The sequence below is a fragment of the Apus apus genome, chromosome 2 (genome assembly GCF_020740795.1).
Source record: "Apus apus isolate bApuApu2 chromosome 2, bApuApu2.pri.cur, whole genome shotgun sequence".
In the NCBI taxonomy this organism is placed as follows: Eukaryota; Metazoa; Chordata; class Aves; order Apodiformes; family Apodidae; genus Apus; species Apus apus.
The window spans coordinates 66,475,904-66,496,028 of NC_067283.1; the positions used below are offsets into that span (position 1 = coordinate 66,475,904).

Consider the following 20,125-nt stretch of genomic DNA (forward strand, 5'->3'; position numbering starts at 1 on the left):
ACATATCTGCTGTCTTGTCATTCTTATTTTTCAAGATACTGCTTCTGTCTCTTGACCTTGATGTCTTCAAAACACCTAGAAAAGAGACACATGTGGATAGCCTGATTTATCAGGTTGGATTTTCTGTTAAATTAGTGTATTTAGAATTAATCCTTAGAACATAAGCACATCATAAATTGCTAGTCAAGTAAATACTGAAAATGGGTATGAAGTAAATCCGTGGCATCCCTAAATGGTTAGTAAAATCAGGACTTCAGGGCATGTGGAACAGCAATTTCTTACCTACTGCTTCCTTCTAAAACTCAGAGAAATGATAATACATGTGATAGCATTAAAACTTTTGGAGACAGTTTTACTTTGCTGCAAACCTGTTTGATCCAGTCATCTTCTTCTTGTGCTGGACTAATATGCTCCAATTAGCATCATTCTAGTTTACTGGTAAGTGTGTCTACTTTAAAGAAGGTAAAACTGATGCAAAGTTTTGAGTCTATTAACTACAAACCTTCACCTGATTCTACTAGCAAAAGTTTCAGGCTCTCAAAGCATATGTAATGCAGCAATGGTTTTGATTTTGTTTTTTTTTTTAACTCTGGCTGGTTCAGGCAATTTCATGTTTGTTATAAATGAAATTATGTTCACATCACTACATGTTTATAAAAAGAACATACAAATGCACAGTGAGATTTTACACAGTGGTTGCACGTAAGACAGGCACAAATTTGAAGTCCAAGGCTGTGGAGTGCCAAGTACCCTGAACTCAGTCATTAAGTTCAGTGTGAGTTGAGAGTGCTTTGTGGTTGTGGGGCTCAGGCCCACAGTGAGGTTCTGCACAGTAAGGAATTAAGCCAACACGTCTGAGCCCAGAGTAATTTCTACTTTCTAGTACATACACTCCTGGTTGCTGAATTAGTACAATTGGCTGATAATCACAGTAATAGAAATGATTTTCTGGTACTGAAGTGCTCCTTCTGAAAGCTAATAAAGCTCACTCAACATCGCCTACAGTTTTATAACACACTGTAATGGGATAATGTAATAAGTACAATATAAGTATAGTACAAAAGCCAATGCAAAGTTAAAAATGGATCTAGGGTAGTGCTGTTCTTCGAGTATGAGCAGTACAAAGTATGAATTACTTCTTTGAGTTGGGTACAGGAGTCAATCTGTGAACAACATGCCATTCAGGTTCACTCCTGATTTTTTTTTCCAGTTTTGCTTCTCCCCTTTTTCTTCCATTTGTTTTATATGTGCTCATCCTTGTTATTTCCATAAAGGCGATCATGCTTTTAATTTACATCTTCCAGTTCTGTACTGGAATTTGGTTGTTGAAATGGTTTTATAAACTTATAAAACAATGTGATAGAAGGACACAGCCAACTCTAATTAAAAATCAGCATGAATCGCTGGTCAGTTTGAACTTTCAGGAATGTGTAGCCCTGTACCATTTGAGACTTGTCTCCTGCAGTAGTTGAACACCTTAAAAGGTATTGGTAACTTTAAATTCTTTTAACTATGTGCAAACAGAATTTTATTAAATTTCATTGTTCTGGGATCCATGCATGTCTTGTATGCCCATAATGACGTGTTTGTTGATTTAAGGGCACATCCATTGTATGCTAAGACCTCTGCTCCCTTCTTTTCCTCCTGGATGAATTAGGCAAAGCCATATTTAGGGAGAAACTGGCTTTGTCTACCTGTAAATGAAGATCACCTGAAATGCAGTCTCATAAGAAGTTGATGGTAATTGGTAATGCAAAGTCCTCATTTGCAGCAGTGGCATTTTTACCAACTGTATGGTGGATTTTGCAATTAAGAAGACACAAAGAATTATTCCTTTCTTGCGTAACAACATTTTAATGTCAATAAAAAGTGGTTTTATAGTTCCAAGATTACAAATAAAAAAATATTTCATCTTGACCCTTTTGCTACTTTCCCTCCAGGAAGTCTTCAAATGTTAGTTAGGAAGTGTTAAAAACACAAGGTGGATGGATGCTCGCTCTACAAAAAAAAAGCTGAAGGACTCCCTCCCCACTTTGCCACCAGTGGATGTTTTGAAATGAAAGGTTTTGCTACATGTGAGCCTGAAGAGCAACTCTTCTCACTCGTGGCTGGTGAAACTAAAGGGGGCATACACCACCACCACCGGATCCTTTCAAGCTGAACGCAGCCGAAGGGTACTAAAAAGAACGAGTCAAGCGCCTCTCCAGCTACCAGGGCTGCATCAAGAAGGCACAACATAAGCAATGGTAAAGTCAGTAAACAAAATTTTACTGTAATATTTCATAACACAGATACTGTATTTCTCTTTTAAGTGTAAAGCTACCGTCTTACACAAGAAAGATGGACAGACCCTTTTCCAAGACTAATATGGATACAATAAATATGGAGTTTTACATACTAGATCTGTACACAGAAACTTTGTCCCACAGCCATAAAAATTTACATTTAACAGTGCAACATATAATTTAATCCTTTATTTATCTGACATAGGATGTTTACTTACTAAACACAAGCAACTACCTGGTTTTAATATACATATTTTATATATATATATATATTTTATATATATATATTCAACAATCTGTACAGGTTTCTAAACATAAAACTCCAAAAAGGCACAATCGTCTATACAACATGTACAAAAATGGCTGGAGCTGACAAGAAACAACAATTATTGGTCAAGAGTTCATGATTGCACGAAGATTAGTAATGGGTTTGTGTCAGAAAAATGTGCTTTAAGGAAAGGAAGGTTTGCAAAGAAACCTGTAAGTGTTGTAAAAACAAAACAAAACAAAAAACAACCCCAAAAAAAGAAAACAACCCCCAAAATAAAAACACAATGAAAAAAACCCAAAAACTAGGTTGCTATGACAAGTCTGTCCTCATCGTCACTGCTGCCATCGCTAAACTGCACCGTGTTTTGCCGCCGGGGCAAGGCGGCTGGCCTGTGTACCTGTCTGTCCAGGGAGACAGTCTGGTGGAGCGGGGACTTGGCTAAGGCGTCGGGACTCGCCCCGGAGCGGGGCTCTGCCGGGGCAGCCCTCTTCACCTGCAGGGAAGGGATGTCGCGCTTTGGCTTGGCGGGGTTGGCGGGGCCAGTGGTTTCGGGCTCTGCTTTCAGACCTGGACCGTTGGGTCGCTCATAGTCGCTCAGCGGGGAGAGGTCAGGTTGGCTCTTCCCGCCGTACCGCTGGCCACCAGAAGCTGCTGGAGGAGATGAGACCTTGCTGGCCTGGCCAGCCTCGGCTGCGGGGAAGCCAGCAGGAGCTGGCTCCGGCGGGGCTTCGCAGGCTTTGCTGCCTGAGGTGGCCAAAGCCTCCGAGGAGGCTCCTTGCCCCTCGGTGCTGGCGGGGCTGACAGAGGGGATGAGGGTCGGCAGGGCGATGTTCAGTATCTGCAGGCCGGGAATGTGAGCCTGAGGGCTGGGATTGCCCGGCGGGGCTGCGCCAGCGGTCAAAACCTGGAGGCCCACGGCGTTGAGGGTAATTCCCGACGGGCGCATCTGTGGTGTGATGTTGGTGTTTGCCAGGCCCAAGATGTTCACGGTCTCCATGCCCAGCGGCGGCAGAGGCTGCAGGCTGGGCGTGCCGAACCCTTGGATGCCCGGCACGCTCACCTGGCCGATGGGAATGCAGGGCATGACACTGTTCACCTCAGCGACTCCCATGGGATTCGTGGCACCGGTGGCCACGCTGCCCGTCTCACCCAGGGCGCTGGTAGTTCTGTGAATCACACCAACGGCAGGGATAGTGAGCTGCACTGGCCCCGCCTGGATGGGTACGAAGGTGGAGTAGGTGGCCAAGCCAGCAGGGACCACCTGAATCCCCCCGACGGGCACTGTGCCGTAGGGTGCCTTGGCTTGCCGCTGTGAGTGCAGGGGGAGGTGGCTGAAGAGGTGAGTCTGGGGGGCCCTCAGCTCAGCAGCGTGCTGCAGGGACAGCTTCTCCTCCGGGATTTCGGCGTAGGGTGCTGGTGCTGTTGTCTGCATGCTGTGGTCCACCGGCGAGGAGGGAGAGCTGGTGGAAGGCGTGCTCTGGAAGGGAACAACACAGGCATGTTCATCTGGCAGACACTGCTACCCATCCTCAAATGAAATGAAAATGCAAGGGAGCTGGGAGTGCTTCCCACACTCCCTTTTAAGAAAAAACAAACAGTACCTATTGACCAGCCTGAAGAGTGAACCTAATTTCCTTCCTTTCTTTTTCCAGCTCCTTCATTGCCCACTAATTTAATTTTTCTCTCCTAATTACCCTGGCTAATTTCTTTTGAATACTAGTACTTGAAAACATTGCTCACTATTCTTTGTACAGATTTTTCAAGGAGGGAGAAGGATTTGGAGAACTGGTTTCTGTGGAAATCGCCTGAGGCAAGAATGTTAAATAAGCACAAGCTGACATTTTTTATGCCCCAGGTTCCTCTCCTGGAGGCACTGCAGCCTCCAGCAGGCAGAAGCAGCATCATGGCACATCTGTCTATAGGTGCCTGTAATCTCGAAGATGGGTGATAAGCAGTGTCAAGAGATGGATGACAACTACAACGCCTGCAGAGGCGGAGGTGATGAGCAGATCCTGGAGTGAGATGTGGAACCCACATCCCACTGCTGCCTCAGCTTGCGGTGATTTGGTGCTTAAATCTGGACTGATAATCATACTTATATACTCCTTCTTATATAGCCTGTGCTACCAATCAAGGCTGGCAACTCCTTTCCTAAAAAGACCCAAAACAAGAAGTCTTAAGCTGCAATTGCAATCTTAAAGTATTTTTTCGTTGTAGGCATATTGATTGATAACACATGTGCAGCCTTATTTAGTTTATATAGTCCTAAACTTTAATTCTGTGGCTTTGACCAAACTCTTAAGAAATCTTACTTTTGGAAGCTGCTGGTAGGAATTGTATTGATTAAAAGAGAACATGATTTACTGACTATGCAATACCAACCAGTCTAAATGGGAAGATGAAGGAAGCCAGGATCTTTCTCAGAAATAAGTCCTGTCTGACACCTCACAAGAAATCCTGATAAACCGGCACAGATGCTTTCGAAGGAACATACAACAGCCTTTCTGAGATGTCTCAAACCCTTGTCCTGATTGCAAGAACCATTCACAATAGGACCAGGCTGTATATTAACCATCAGACACATAGCTGCCACTTCTTTTGGTCTGGGAAAGGATGAAGTAGTCTGGAAAGGAATTACTGCCTTGTATTACATAGATGCCTTTTAAAAAAAAATAAGAATATATATATACTAACATAGCTAATTATTAGAGCTATATTAATGAAGACCTTTAACATTTTTAACTGTGTGCATATTTTCTTGAGGCTTCAATGGTTGTGTTCAATGGGGGAGTAAACTCAGTCAAATGTCCTTCTGGTATCTATTGGCAACAGCTGAAAAGCAAAATCCAGATATTAAGAGCCCACCCCATTTTGTGGCACGTATAAACAGTCATCGGAGACCACTAGCTTTTATTCTCTGTCATTCTACAAAATCGCTCCAATTTACATTGGCCACATGGACTCACAGCTCACACAAGCAGGAATGAATCTGTGTCAAAGGATGAAATGCAGAAGTAGTTTTTACTGTTTCTCCTTGTCAGCAGTTCACTATCTTAACATGTGTAAAAAATACATCCAGTAGTACAGATTTTCAAAGAAAAAAAACAAGCCAGTAAGTACTTAAATTAGAATGACGTTTTTACTTACTGTTTATGCTTTTCAAAATTTCCTGCTGCTTATTCTTCTATAACTTCATTCCTGTACTACTTGTAAATTTTGCATTAGTAGCAGAGAAGGCAGTACTTACTCCATTATTTAAACTTTTTGCATCACATCTTTCTGTGCAGTGTCCTGGAAAGCTCTAATGCCTTCAAGGTCTGCAGCAAGAATTGAAGACTTTCCAGAGATATCCTTAGGGTCAGTCATGTATGTGACTTGTACCATCGTCCCCATTGCAATCTGTTAAGATACTGCTGAATTGTAAAATGCTTAACACATGCCGGTTCCCCTCTGTGACTTCCTCTGCAGAGTTTTAAAGACAACAGTTACCCAAATTACAGGATGCTCCTTGCAGCCTTGCACACACAGACTGACCTCATCTTTCTGCATGCTCTGTACATGTTCCGTGCATCTTGAGGAGGCATAGACAAAACCAATCCTTTTCCTATTAAAATGTTTTAACAGCTTGAAGAAAAACTGAGAGCACTGGGAACTCAGGTCTCAGTCTGTGCTTGTCTCCTGTTGCTGTGCAAGGGCAATCTCCTACTTTCCTTGAACATCTGGTGCTCTTTCTGATTCTACTACTGAGTGTATTTGAAGGAAAGATAAGCAATTGCACAATTTTTTTATAGCGATAAGGCAAAAACCTTTGGGACTAGATTGATTTCCCTTGGGGATTACCAACGATTCCATATTGCATTTCAGAGTGAAATGACTTATGAATCCTATAACTTTCCTCTGAAAACTTCATCACCACCACCATATGTTCACTCTACGTATCTTTTACATCCCTTCTTACTTGAAGTACAATCTACCAGCTCCAAACTTCAGCTGAAATGACCATATTATAATCATTTCTAGGAGAATACAATCAAAGCTGAGAATTTGAAAAGCAGTCCTCCTACAACATCATTGTTTCTGGAGTCACTGTCAGCTCTCTTAGAAGACTCACCAGCCAAAAACTCTAAGAATGAAGAGAAGGGCAAACATTTTGGTCTTGGAAATCTCTCCAAAAAGATCTTTAAAAGGAGGATTCAAAATCCCATACTCTCCCCTGGAATCAGACACTCCTACCTTTGTAAGAGATGCAGTTGATATTAAGGAGTGGTCCAATGCTGCTTCTGGATCGGGGTAATCCACAGACATCTGGCGACCTGGAGATGCAGGAGCGACGTCCACCAGTGCTGCACTAGCACTGTGGTGACCCGCTCTTCTGTCCTGGGCTTTATCCTCATGTGCTTCCTGATGGGTGAAATCTACTGGTGACCTGGAGGTCCTGCTAACTGACTGTGCTGCACTGAGGACGGTCATCTTTGTCAGCAGTGCTTTTGGCAGACCATCCATAGAGTCCGTGTGAACGCCAGGAAAACAGTCTGGAAGTCTGATGTCTTCATCAGTGCTGGCTGTGTCCTGCAGGCCGTGCCGAGAGGGGTGGTGCTGGGGGCTGGCTGTCACTGAAGGGGTTGTGGATAGGACTGACTCAGCCTGGCTGTCTTCATCATCATCTTCGTTGTCGTTTTCATCTTCATCTGCACCATCAGACTCCTCCACATCATATCCTGACCGGTCGTAGCCGAATCTTTGCTTCTCACCTGCAAAAGTGGGAATTAGAAGGTAAGCCAGTTGAAGGTCCTAGGCTGATTGGGAAGAAGATGGAAGGGAGTAATTAGAAACACCAAAAAAATCACATGGCATGTGCATTTTTCAGTCACATCCCATTGCATCAAAGGAATGGGGAAGATTTTTGTTTTTGTTTTTATTTTCTAGGGTACATATTTAATTATACAGCTATACATAATTTTTCAACTTCTGCTTCTATGTAGTTTTTAACCTTCTAGATTTGGCTGCTTTCAGGCATTTATAACCATGTGCTCTAAGTCACCCTTCACTCTTTAGTTTGGGGAGACGTGAGCAGATTCCTGGTTCATTAAATTCCAAGTGATCATGTGAAGCTGGTCTGCCAACCTCAGTGGTGGGATATTCTCTAGCGGGTTCTGACTCACAGGTGGGTGTCCTTGTACCTAATATGAATCACTACAGCAAAGGTTTTTGAGGGATGGAAACAGAAAGACTGGAGGCTGTTAGTCAGGTATCTGTCTCGTTAACAGGCAAAAGAGACCAAAATTAGACCTTACCAGATTTTTTTTCCTTTGTTAATGTTTATTAACAAATCCCCCAAGATATCCTGGAGGCAAGAAAGTCCAAATCCTGTCAAAACTTACCTAGGCAAGAAACTTGGCTCACATGAAGAAGCCCTCCTGACTTCAAGTCTTAAAGCCAAACTGCTGTCTAGTGTTAAATTTCTATGCAAAATACAGCTCTACTGCAGCTTTTCACCTTTTATATTGTAAATTGGAAGGAAACGATCATCTTCAGTAAAGAGATAGAAAACCTCCTCTGCTGTGTCTGATTCCAAGCCAGACTGTCAAGGATCATATTTTATAAAAAACACTCAATTCAATATTCAATTAAAGGTCTCTCTGCCGAGCTCTCAAAAAAAACAACCAAAAAAAAAAAAAAAAAAAAAAAGCATAAAAATAATTTGGTTTTGCAAATCCAATGATGGCTGGTGAGTTAAAATCTCAGAGATCGTGTTCCAAGGAAATCTACACAGCAACTTACCATTGAAGTAAATGAGTCTGAACAAAAAAACAGACCCTTAAAATAATTTGAATGTACTATCAGTGCTTTAGGCTGTTGTATTACCAAAGCCAAAATAAGCATTTTGAACTCCAGGTAAAAAGAAATGGGTTTAATTGAGCTACCACTCAATGACTTACTCACTTACGGGGGTGAAGTTATGGTTTCAAATGAGCAGTGCAATTAGGAACAAGACTAACAGCTTCTTTGAAAAAATCCCTCTGTAATGACTTTGCCCCTCTTAGCCAGCACAGTAATTTGTACAATAACTAAATATGGAAATGATAGATTTTCTAAATTTACTACAGCAGGCATGAAAATGAAATGTTATTAGAAACAACCCAAATCCTCCAGGTCACTGGAATGATGCTACAAAAATAATTTTTAGAATTTTAAATGGTATTCATTTCTACAGACAAAGACGTTCCAAAAAGAAAATACATTTGAGTGGAAAAATTAATTCGGTAAGGTCCATTAAAATTATGGCAAGTAGGATTATTAAAAATATTATTAACAAAATCACATGGACTTAAGCAACTTTTTTTTATATATATACTTCTGTCATTTCTTCACACAGTGTTTCTTCATCACTGCTAGAATGTTAGAACCTCTACATAGGTTTGATTTCTGAATGGAAAGAACTTCTCTCAGTGGCTCTGTAACAGATCTCAAAGACTTCTTCATGCGTAACAACTAAAGGGGGACCAGTGCATTTCCTGCAACTCTTTATATAATGCACGGGACATTGCAAAACCTTGGGTTTCGGCCTAGACTCTTACTTAATTTTAGTGTACTTACCAACATCATATAACTATTCTCTGTGAAATCCTACTGTGTTGTGTTTTTTTTTCTCCCTCTCTCCACATGAATCACATTTGGTATGAAAGCTGATGTCAGTCATGAAGTACTGTCTCCACTGGCAAGAGAAACTACCTGAAGTGATTAGACTGACTTGTCACATTTGTAAAGCAAGGAAAACATATGCTCAAACAATGCCCTGATTTATAATAAGAAACTGTCTTTTTTTTTCAAATCAACATTTAAAAATGCTACACGATTTACTAACAACTGCTGCTTATGTAGAAATTTTCTGCGTAGGTCTCACCTTTCTAGAATAAAACCATGGAAAGGGAAAGGGGAACCGTGTGGGGGACACAGATTCCTTACATGCAGGACTGTGTGGGATATCATTTCCCTCTATTGTTTCCCTGTTTACCTCCACCCTTTGTGAGTTTGCCAGCTTCTATTTAAGTGTGGTTACCTGGAGCCAGAGCCTGCAGTGTAGGCGAAGTGACAGCAATGAATGCGGTTCCCTTACTCCCACACCACTTTGAAACGTCAGGTGGAAAAAAAAAACAAACAACCAACACATTCCTGACTTGCTTGCTCTGGCAATGCACAGAGGAACTCTCTGCTCGGGCATTTATACCTGTGTGCATGTTTGCTGAAACAGGAGGTACCCGAGCTTTCGTAATTAGGGCTCCCATTAGGCATCGTCATAAATCAGCAGAGTTGCGAGAGGACCAGATGCTGGAGTTTTAAGCAGTGGAAGACCCAGGCAAGTTATGGGTCTTCTCCAAATGAGGCATCAAGTTGAGGCTGTGACCACTCCTTGTGGTGAAAGACTCATTTCCAAGCACTGTCTTGTTAACCAAGCAGTGTTGGCCCCGATCCACTTTAGTAATGGTACGCTGCCTACTGAAGTTCCCTTGCAGCTTTAATTGGGGAAAAAATAATTCTTCACTTCCTATCTTGAACTGTGCACAATTACAACCATATGCTTATATAGCTTATATATATAACTGGAACTGACTCAATTACCAAGGGGAACTAAATGACTTCTGTGTTTAACTTTGTATGAGGTTGTAAAGCAGTATGGGATATTTTAGAATGAAGGATGTGTCATGAATTTAAAGGCCACTGCATATGGGGAAATGGCTTTTGGCATGAAAGTTCACAGGTTTTTTGTTTTTGTTTTTGGTTGTGTTTTTTTTTTAAATAACACAGGAAAAAAGTTTCACACTATTAAGTGAAGGCAGTTCTGCTTTATGAAAGCTACTTCTCTTTCCAATTTGTAACTCTCCCCATTTTAACAGAAAGGCTGCTCAAGACTGCCTCAATGTTTGGTAAAGAGTGTTTTTGGAAGTGGAGGGCATGTGTCTCATCCTCTGTCAACTGCTGCAATCATTTTTAAACCCTTAGCAAGACTCTGTCTTCTTCCTGGACTTCACAGGAGAACATGGAACTTTTGGCTACAGACATGAACTCTGCAAAAAGCAGAAACAGCCTCCAAGTGTGAGGTGCTGCACCTTGGTAGGGGCAGTTCTCATTATCAGTCCAGCCTGGGGGATGATGTGATAGAGAACAGCCCTGTGGAAAGGGATGAGGGGGTACTAGTGGACCAAAAAATTGGACATGAACACACAATGTGCACCCATAGCCCAGAGGGCCAATAACATCCTGGGCTGCATCAAAAGAAGATCAAGAGAGGTGATTCTCCACCTCTACTCTGCTTGGGTGAGACCTCACTGGGAGTACTGTGTGCAGCTCTGGAGCCCAAGGAGGGGATGGAGAAGGACATGGAGCTGTTGGAGCAGGCCTAGAAGAGGGCCACAAAAAACATCAGAGGGCTGGAGCACCTCTCCTACGAAGAGAGAGCACCTCTCTTATGAAGACAGACTGGGAGAGCTGGGGTTTTTCAGCCTTGAAAAGACTCTGGGAGACCTCATAGTGGCCTTCCAATATCTGAAGGGGACCTACAGGAAAGCTGGGGAGGGACTTTTTAAAAGGGCATGTAGCAATAGGATGAGAGGCAATGGTTTTAAACTAGAGCAGGGTAGATTCAGATTGCATATTAGGAGGAATTTCTTTACTATGAGGGTGGTGAAACACTGGAACAGGTTACTTGGAGAAGTAGTGGAGGCCCCATCCCTGGAGACATTCAAGTTTAGGCTTGAAGGGGCACTGAGCAACCTGATCTAGTTAAAAAGGTCCCTATGCACACAAGGGGGGCTGGACTAGATGACCTTTAAGGTCTCTACCAATCCCACACATTCTATGATTCTACAAAACAAAGGTATAATAGAAACTTGGACACAACTTTTGATAGGGGATTTTGCTTGCATGCCAGCTATAATTGTATTTAATAAAATTAAGGTTTTCATCTTGTGTATTGAAGTTTATATGAATCATACACTAAATCTTAGTCCTTCATTTATTTTGTTGTCAATCCTCAGCTAGTTAGTCAGCTCTGTTGTGTTGGAGGTATTGATGAGCATGTTGGCTAAGGCTCTGTTATACTGACATTTTACCCCAAAGCAGGGAAAGAAAAAGCTTCAAGTCCTTTAGCACAATAGCTGGACTTAACAGCATCCTAATATGTCCATTAGTGAAGTGCCTGGGGCTGGTAAGTCCATGAACTGCTTTTTCCACTTCTGATGTTATGAATTAAGTAACTGAAATAGGTCTGCCTGTGTACTTTAAAGTTCTTTGTCCTAAAAGGTTTTTTTCCTACAGGAATCCTTATTGAAGGTGGTTTTAACAATGGTTATCTACTTCTTGTCATACTACAAAGTAGCAAAAGAAAGGTTCTTCACAATCTCAATTTACAGCTTTTAATTGTGATATTATCACCAATTAGTCCAGCACATGACCTGATTTATCAGGGTCCTTCTACAGACCTAGCAATTTCTCCACCACATCCAGTGATCAAGTTCAGCAGCTTGTAACTTCATCATATTTGCTTACAACTGAATCATATTTAGGTAGGTTTTAACATAAAAAGCAAAATGTTAATTTTCATTCTTTTACTGGCAGGAAGACAAAGACCTGAAAATAGAAGCCCAGACTGCTGAAGTTTTACATGTTCCTAAGGAAACAGATAGGTAAGTATGGGTATCACTATTAGCTCTATTTCTACAGACTGAAGACATATCTTACCAAGTATCTGTTAGTCTGTTCACTATTCCCATCTAAATTTAAGTTTACCTAATTTATTTAGCACCTGAGTGCTAAATTCAAATTCAAAGCAGTGCTTATCACCTGAAGTTGTGGAAGCATCTTCAGTTATTTTTTAGTATGTCATCATATTATCATAAACTTGAAACTAATCAAGTCACAAACGCACTCCCTGTTGCTTCTCTAAGCATGTTCGTAGGCTTCACTTGACTGCTTTTAGTCTTGCTTCAGCTACTGTCCACTGCTCGTCATCATCAAACAGGACTCACAGTGACATCTACTGGGTTAAATTCAGACTGGTATAGCCAGTGCTCCTCGGAATAGAGAAGAAAAAAATGTGGGCTTTTGACTTTCATTCCTAAGTGTATGAAACATAACAATATAAAACTAACCAAAGAACCAAGAGTAACCTCTGTTTATCTTTAGAGATATTATTTACACCTAAGCCTTCCTGGGTAATCAGTACGTTGTAAATCACCCCAAGTGTCAGCTACTATATTCCTAGGCTGTAAGTGAAGGACTCCAGCACACTTACTGTACATCTAGTTGAAGATAAGACACTGATATAAAAAACCATCATATTTCACTTAGGTGATACAGAACCAGCCTTCCATTCTATTTACAAAAGGAAGATATTGCAAGGATTTTAATTTATTTTTAATCCTTAAACACAGGTGCAGTGAAAACACAGACTGAGACAGGATTAAGCTAATGAGGAGCTATGGAAACTCAATATCTACTATAAGTAATATAAAGCTATTCATCTTAGAACCATTGTATCTTTAGAAAGGTTTATTTCATACTGCAGAAAATGAAAGGTTTTTTATATGTATGTGTATGTATATATATATATATATAAAATACATATCTGAAACTTACAAGTTGAAGTAATTAATATTTTGGGATAAAATTTCTCCTCAGAGACCAATTAAATAAGTTCTGCCCATCTACTGATTTAATTATTAAACAACTTTCTCATGCAAGTTTACTCAAGCACACCATACCATTCACACATTAGCTTACATATGAAGTATTATGGGTTTAAAGTTTGTAACTGTTTTAATTTTAAGACAAATTATTGTGGTTTGTAAGACAATGTTGGGTCAACATGGCCGAAGAGGCTATCCCCAGTTGCAGTCTGTCACACTAAACAGTTCACCTCGTCTGACAATTTAATTCAGATACTAACATTCCTTACATTGTAACCCTGTATTTTGGTGACAAGAACATTCCACAGAGCAGAAGATGAAAGATAAATGGGTGAGGGAATAGTTTGAATACAAAAAAGCCAAGCCAGAAAGTATTTACTAATACCCAAACGATGACAAGTCCAAACACAAAGAATGCTATGTTAAAAGCTCTCATCACATACAGTCTCAGACAGCTAGGGAGCATCTCTTTCTTTTTTTCCCTAGATGCTACAGCACAACAAAATTTCAGCTGCTCATATTACTGAAGAAACAGGCTCTGGGTGTCTGCCTGTGTGTGCCTGTGCCTGTGATCAGGATTGTGTAAAATTTTGCACTCCTTATCCAATCTGCATGTACTATTCATCTGTACTGCTATCAGGTCACAGCTGACTTGTCCTATGAATTGAAAAAAAATTTGATATATTTGAATAATTGTGATTGCCTGTGTGCTTAAAAAGACATGAAAATAGAACCAGCAAAATCTTCAGTAAATAAAAAGTTGGTGGGTTTCTTAAAATTTCTGGCTAATTCTCTGACTCAAAGTCTGATGAAAGACATACAGCTTTGTGATTTCAAGCAAAGGTGCAGATGTTTTTCATGCCCTAAGAATAATCAGTATTCCAAGTGTTTGAACAGCAAATTAGACTGAGACAGACAAGACATTTTTTGGGTCAAGAAACAGGCCAATCTCACACAGCCTATGGCAAGAATAAATTATATTTTTTAGTTCAAAATTATTTCTTATCAGATTTTCATCACCTTGCTCTTTATATCTCACATTTCTTTCCAATTGAGGAAAGAGATAGGACTGGGACAGACCACTGGCTCCAAGAGAGATACCATTTTTAACACATCATTTTTAAAGCACCAAAATGATACATGACACAAACCTGCCACCACCACACACCAGAGGGAGGGGTGCAAGGGTCAAAGACATAATGCCGTTTTTAAAGTATACATTTACTCACTGATAATTGTAAATGCACTGTGTTCTGAAGCAACTGGTTTGGCTGGACTGGTTTGGCACTTGCTGTGTTTATCACCAGCTGAATTAGCCCGCTCCTTGGATTGGACTTTTGTGCTGAGCTTTGTGATGCACAGCTAGTTTTTCTATGGGTACCTGAGCCAGATCCTTTAGAGAAAACAGGGATTTTACCACCAAGTTGTTCTTTTGTTTTGGGGTTCTTAGATAAAGGAAGAAGCGTTACCTGCTCTATTTAAAAAAAAGACAACAAACCAAACCCAATCCACAACAAAACAAACATTGCAGTCTTAAAATTAAATTTCTGCAAGGATTTAATGAATTACATGGCAAATCCCACTGAACGTTTTGTCTTGCTTGTTTTCCAAAATAGAATATTTAGTTTGTTAAGTAATTACTGTGCAGAAACAAATTGTGTATTTCAGGCAATATGTAATTGTTTATACAATGGTTATACACACCTGTACAGGATATGGAAAAAGAGAGAGTCTCTATCTCTCAATTAAATAGTCTTAGAGCCAAAAAAAAGCTATCTTTCAACAAACATGTAAAATGGCTTACTTCTACAGGGTGTTACTGATAATTCTGTTAACATGTGAAACATTTCCCATTACATTACATCCACAGATGCAGGTTTTAATGTATGCAATTGGGAATATCCATTTATCAATCAAGCAAATGTTTTCTGTCCCTAGTAAATAGAAATACCTATTCAGCTCTCATTTACAAAACTAAATAAAATGTCGAAAGCTACAGAACGTTGCTTAAAAAAGCTGTGATTTTTCTGTCATGTGAAGGCTGAAAATGTTAATGAAAACTGTCCCTCTGTGAGAAAAGGACATTTTTTTTTTTTTTAATTGCTGCTTATCTTCTTCGTTACTTGTTTGGTACCTCAGTTGCAAAGGGGATATGTTTCTTATTAAAAAAAAAAAAAAAAGGAATGTACCGAAGAATGCCAAGAAAGAGAAAATGCAGGTTTCTTTGTACCTAGTACATTACTGAATCATCCCAGCTGAGTCACATTCCCAATATTATTTAGAATTAGATTCAAGCTGATGCTGCTAGCGGTTGTCATATGGGAGCAAGTGCATTCATCTTTCTTGCCCTTTACTGTTTAAATAAAGATCCCCACTGCTTGCTTTTCTCAAAACCTCATCCGCAATCTAATAAACTATAGCACTGAATGAAGAAAAATACTAGGCAAGGCAACAGGATTCATCTCCCTGCTGAGAAAGGGGGGGGAGGAGAAAATGCCACCACTGCACTGAGAGATGCTGAGACTGGACACATCCTAACCCACAATCCTGTTCTCCATCTCACTGCGGCTGATGCAGCTACATCTTTCTTATGCTGAGCAAACACACACAGTGTGAACCCAGTTTGGCCCTCTTTGACTGTCCTCAACCTCCTCTCCTCTTCAGCAGAGACAGGAAGTGAAAAATTCCAATTATTAGCAAATACATTCATTTTGGTAACACTCATCACTGATGGAGAAGTTGAACAGGTCAAGATGAATAATGTTCGTAATTTCTAAATCATTTCTGTCTGCTGATTTATGCCCAACTCTACACTGGAAGATGATTAGCTTCCTTGCAAAGCACTCAGCAACATATTTGTGATTCAGGTGGCATACATTAGTGATACAATTGTTATGAAATGTGCATCTCAAAACTTCGACAATTTAATGCACTACCTTACCAGAAATACTACCTTTGACTATACTTTTTCTAGGCAAACAGCTGTTTTTCTGGTATTTTCAGTCTTGTCATATTTATCTGTGAAATTGGTAAAGTGCGTAACACTTTGTGAGGAATTCAGTGGTATTTTATCTTTAGTCTAATTGTTGTAATTTCTTTTAGGGGAAGTTTTTCCAGTATTTTTCACTCCCTTGGACTAGCTTCTAAGATTCTTATCTCTGTATCTTTTCCCAGTACAGAGACTTAAAAGCTTTGGAAAAGAAAGGGTAAGAAAATGAGATGACAAAATAAATAGAAAAATGCAGTAAAGGAGTAAGATTTGAATTTCTTACCAAATTCTTCTTCTCCATCCTGGTCATCTATTAAGCCTACTGAGACTCCCAAATCCATGCATTTCTTACTGTGTGCCTTTGACTTCATATGTTTTGTTAGATTTCCTTAAGAAAAAATGAAACAAAATAAGTGTTCTGTGACTATAAAATATACACTCAACATGTTTATATTTTATTCAGCTACATTTATAACCACTTGTATAATCTGACTTCTCACTTGACAGAGCCTTGCTCCCCAGTGCAAGCTGTTAAGGGCTGCAGCAGATTTACCATCCTGAATGCTACTAGCACTCTGGCTACATTTCATGAAGTTCTTTATAGAGATAAAATAAAATAGGATGAAAATCCTAGATGATGATATATTTTGCATTGGTGTAAAAGACCTGTCATGTTTTTATAGCAAAGTATAAAAAAGGTTGATTCAGTCTTCAAAGTCACGTTGACACAAAACTACCGTGTGAAAATACAATTCGTATCTTGCAGCTCTTTTAGTATTTGATGGATTCTATTTTTAGTGTAATCATTTTCACTGCCAACCTAAACAAACAGATTAATTTTATCCAAAATCAGAGTATGAACATATTTGATCTGAATTTCAAAAGTTAATGTCTTAACTGCTGAGAGAGGCCCCACGGGCTGTTCTCCCCTTCTCCTTTGAAAAGAAAAATGGCAACTATCATCAAGAAAAGGTTAAGAGTCTATCAGAGATCTGCAAATGATGCCATTTGTGAAATGTGTATTACTACAAGTAACTGCTCGCTTTAAATTTAAGCTTCCTGTTGTCTCTCAAAAATACAGTTTCTTTGAGGTATATCAGTGAGAGAAATTATGGTGGGTGATATGGTGATTCTTCCCTGGTTATGGAACTTTTTATTCCTGCTTTGAAAGGAAGGTAGTAATTCAGCCTAAATTTTGAAACAGTTGTTATGAAGCTGTGTGACTGTATTGACTCACAAATAGCAAGTTTCCCTGCTTTACATACTGCATGAAGTTACTGGCCACACTGTTCTCTCATGAAGGGTGGTTTACTAAACATCAAGCACCCAACTGCATGACTGACTCTGCCAGTGGTAATGGCAACAGCCCCGCATAGCAACTACAGAAGAGGAAGCAAATACAAGTATCTGCTACAACTGAAACCAGGGGGAATTTTAAATGGGCAGAATTTAATTACTTAAACTTGGCCAGCACGCCTGCTCTGCAAAAACCATCATCAGAATTTACTGGGTTCACACTCTGGCATTTCATCTCAAAGGCAGCAAGATGACCCAGTGTGTCAGGATGCAGTGATAGGTTTTGACACACCTAAAGACTATCCACCCCACTTTCTACAGCACTGCATTATTTCTTGGAAGTCTTCCACCCGACTGCTGAACAGTCTCAAATCCACTAAAAATACAAATGTTTCTGAGGTTACTGCTGGGGAGGATTATTGCTAAATGATGTTCAAAGCCAAGAAAAATTTTACTGCTTAGGATTTTTTTGCTGAAAGTATTTTGGCTGTGAACTTCTCCTGTCTGTTTCACTTATTTTGAATCCTGGATGTAGCACTGTTTAATATACTGCCTGCTTAAACCAAGATGCATTTAAGTATCTAGCGTAAACAGGCTTTAAATGCAGGGGTCCATCTTTGGGTCTTAGGAGGTCCAAGTAGAGAGTGAACCTTGTCCTTCAAGAGTATAAAAACCATTTTATATAGTAATTTAATAAAGGTTGATTTCTTTCCCAGAGCAATGAGTTGAGTAAAAAACATGCTGGGGACTTAAAATTCTGCATTCCCATCCCTACTTTGGATAAGCAGCTAACAAGCTTACTCATCTCTATCTATCTTTCATCATACTCCCCTATGATTTCCTTTTCCACTCCAACATCTCTCTTACTGTGGCATGCCACACAGTTCACTCATATTTATATGTGATGATCTGAGTAAACACACAGAAGACAAAGGAAAAGAAGGAACTCCAAAATGACAAATACTTGAAGTATTAGACAATAAAACTCCACCGATAGAAAACTTCTTCAGCTTATGAATAGACAAATATGAGAAGAATTATACTTTAAAGGAGAAATTTAAAAAAAAAGGGAAAAAATGTACACTGAAAAGTACTCCTACCTTTAGTTTTGAAGGAGAAGTTGCAGTAATTGCAGTGGTAAGGACGGACATCTGTATGTGTGCGAATGTGCTTCTTCAGCATGCTGGGTTTCTTGCAACGTATTCCACATTCTTCACAGATATACTTCCCTCTCCCTCTCCCCCGAACATACACATAGTCTTCATTTGACTTGTACCTAGTAACAGTACCAAAAGAGCGTGGCAATTAGTTGTAATGAGAAAGTTTTTAAAATTTCCCAGCAATGTGCTCTGGACTCAGCCTACTGGGACTGTCTCTAGATGGAAAAAGTAATTCAGATTCAATTACATCCTTCATTTCTCCAGCTTAAGGATGCCGAAGGATGTGCCTAAGTTTTGTGACCTGGTCCCTGCAGTGTTTGGATCTGAGCAGAGACACGTAGCAATGTTTTACCTGGGCAGGTGGTAGTGGCTTAAATGCTGGCCTAGACTGGATTCAAACTGGGAACCAGTAAATGAAAAGCCCTAGAGCCCACTGTCAATTATAAGAATAATAAAATATGCACCATTTGTACTCTAAATTTTTAGAAGTGTCACTGGCACTTTTCTACCACGAAAATCTAGTTTATAAGATGTTGTATATGGCACAGTACTGTGGCTAAAGCAACTGTTATTCGTATCAGACAACTGATTTAAAGTCTTGCAGGGCAAGGACAAAGGCTCTCAGTAAATATTTCCATGGCATTTTTCAAATCAGGAGCTCTCCAGCCTGTGCACGGATTGCCAAACTGTACCGCAGTCTGCTGCTTAGCCCCTGGACGATATCCTCTCCAGCTACAGTTACACAACCTTATTGCAGAGCAGGTATTATTTACCATGTAAGAGAAACAGAAGAAAAGAATTTACATCTATGGCTGTATGTAGCTGCCTTTACTGCTGATTAATGTTTGTCCTTTAGAAAAAAAAAAATATAAAAATGAATCGCACTGCCCACCGTTCTTTATTTCATTATCCCCCTCGTAACTCATGGCTCCATGTTTCTGATGACTTTCCATTTTTATTGGAAACATAAACCAACATCCACAGACCACAGTATGGGAACTGTTATTTAAAATAAATCAAACGGGAGGCAACATCTCTGCAAAGTCTAGAATTCAGGAAAAATTATCTTCGCAATGATATCTGATATACAAAGTACAATACTTGCCCTCCATCGAATATTTTAACTCTTCTGGGTTCAGTTTTGACAAAGGAATTTTCTTTATCGTGCTCAGTGCTTGATTCAGAGTTCTCCTTATTGCTGAATTCAGTTGCAGCCATTTTTTTTCTATTTAATGCTCGCTGAAAGAAAATTAGATATGCATATCATTAAAATTAGGTCTATTTAGTATGCCATTCAAACCTGTAAATTATTAATAAAAGCATCATAAAAGCTGCAGTTATAATAACTGATTTTTTAAAAGAAATGTAAAAGATATATGAAAGAAAAAATGTATTTTGCTAAACTACTGCTCTCTTATGCACTGAGTATTTTTAGAATG

The 20,125-nt window shown here is 39.8% G+C and overlaps 1 protein-coding gene across 6 annotated transcripts in view; it reads right to left on the bottom strand.

Annotated features, from left to right (window-relative positions):
- Positions 1-2,247: 2,247 nt before the first annotated feature.
- Positions 2,248-20,125, bottom strand: part of HIVEP1 (HIVEP zinc finger 1) — a 117,699-nt gene continuing 99,821 nt past the window's right edge. For all 6 annotated transcript variants that reach the window (XM_051610498.1, XM_051610502.1, XM_051610499.1 and 3 more), the window contains 5 exons: positions 19,792-19,925; positions 18,627-18,802; positions 16,514-16,618; positions 6,790-7,307; positions 2,248-4,033 (listed from right to left, as the gene is read on the bottom strand). In XM_051610498.1, coding sequence (XP_051466458.1) covers positions 2,858-4,033; positions 6,790-7,307; positions 16,514-16,618; positions 18,627-18,802; positions 19,792-19,925 — 2,109 coding nt within the window. In that variant the 3' untranslated portion in view covers positions 2,248-2,857. The remainder of the gene's footprint in view (positions 4,034-6,789; positions 7,308-16,513; positions 16,619-18,626; positions 18,803-19,791; positions 19,926-20,125) is intronic.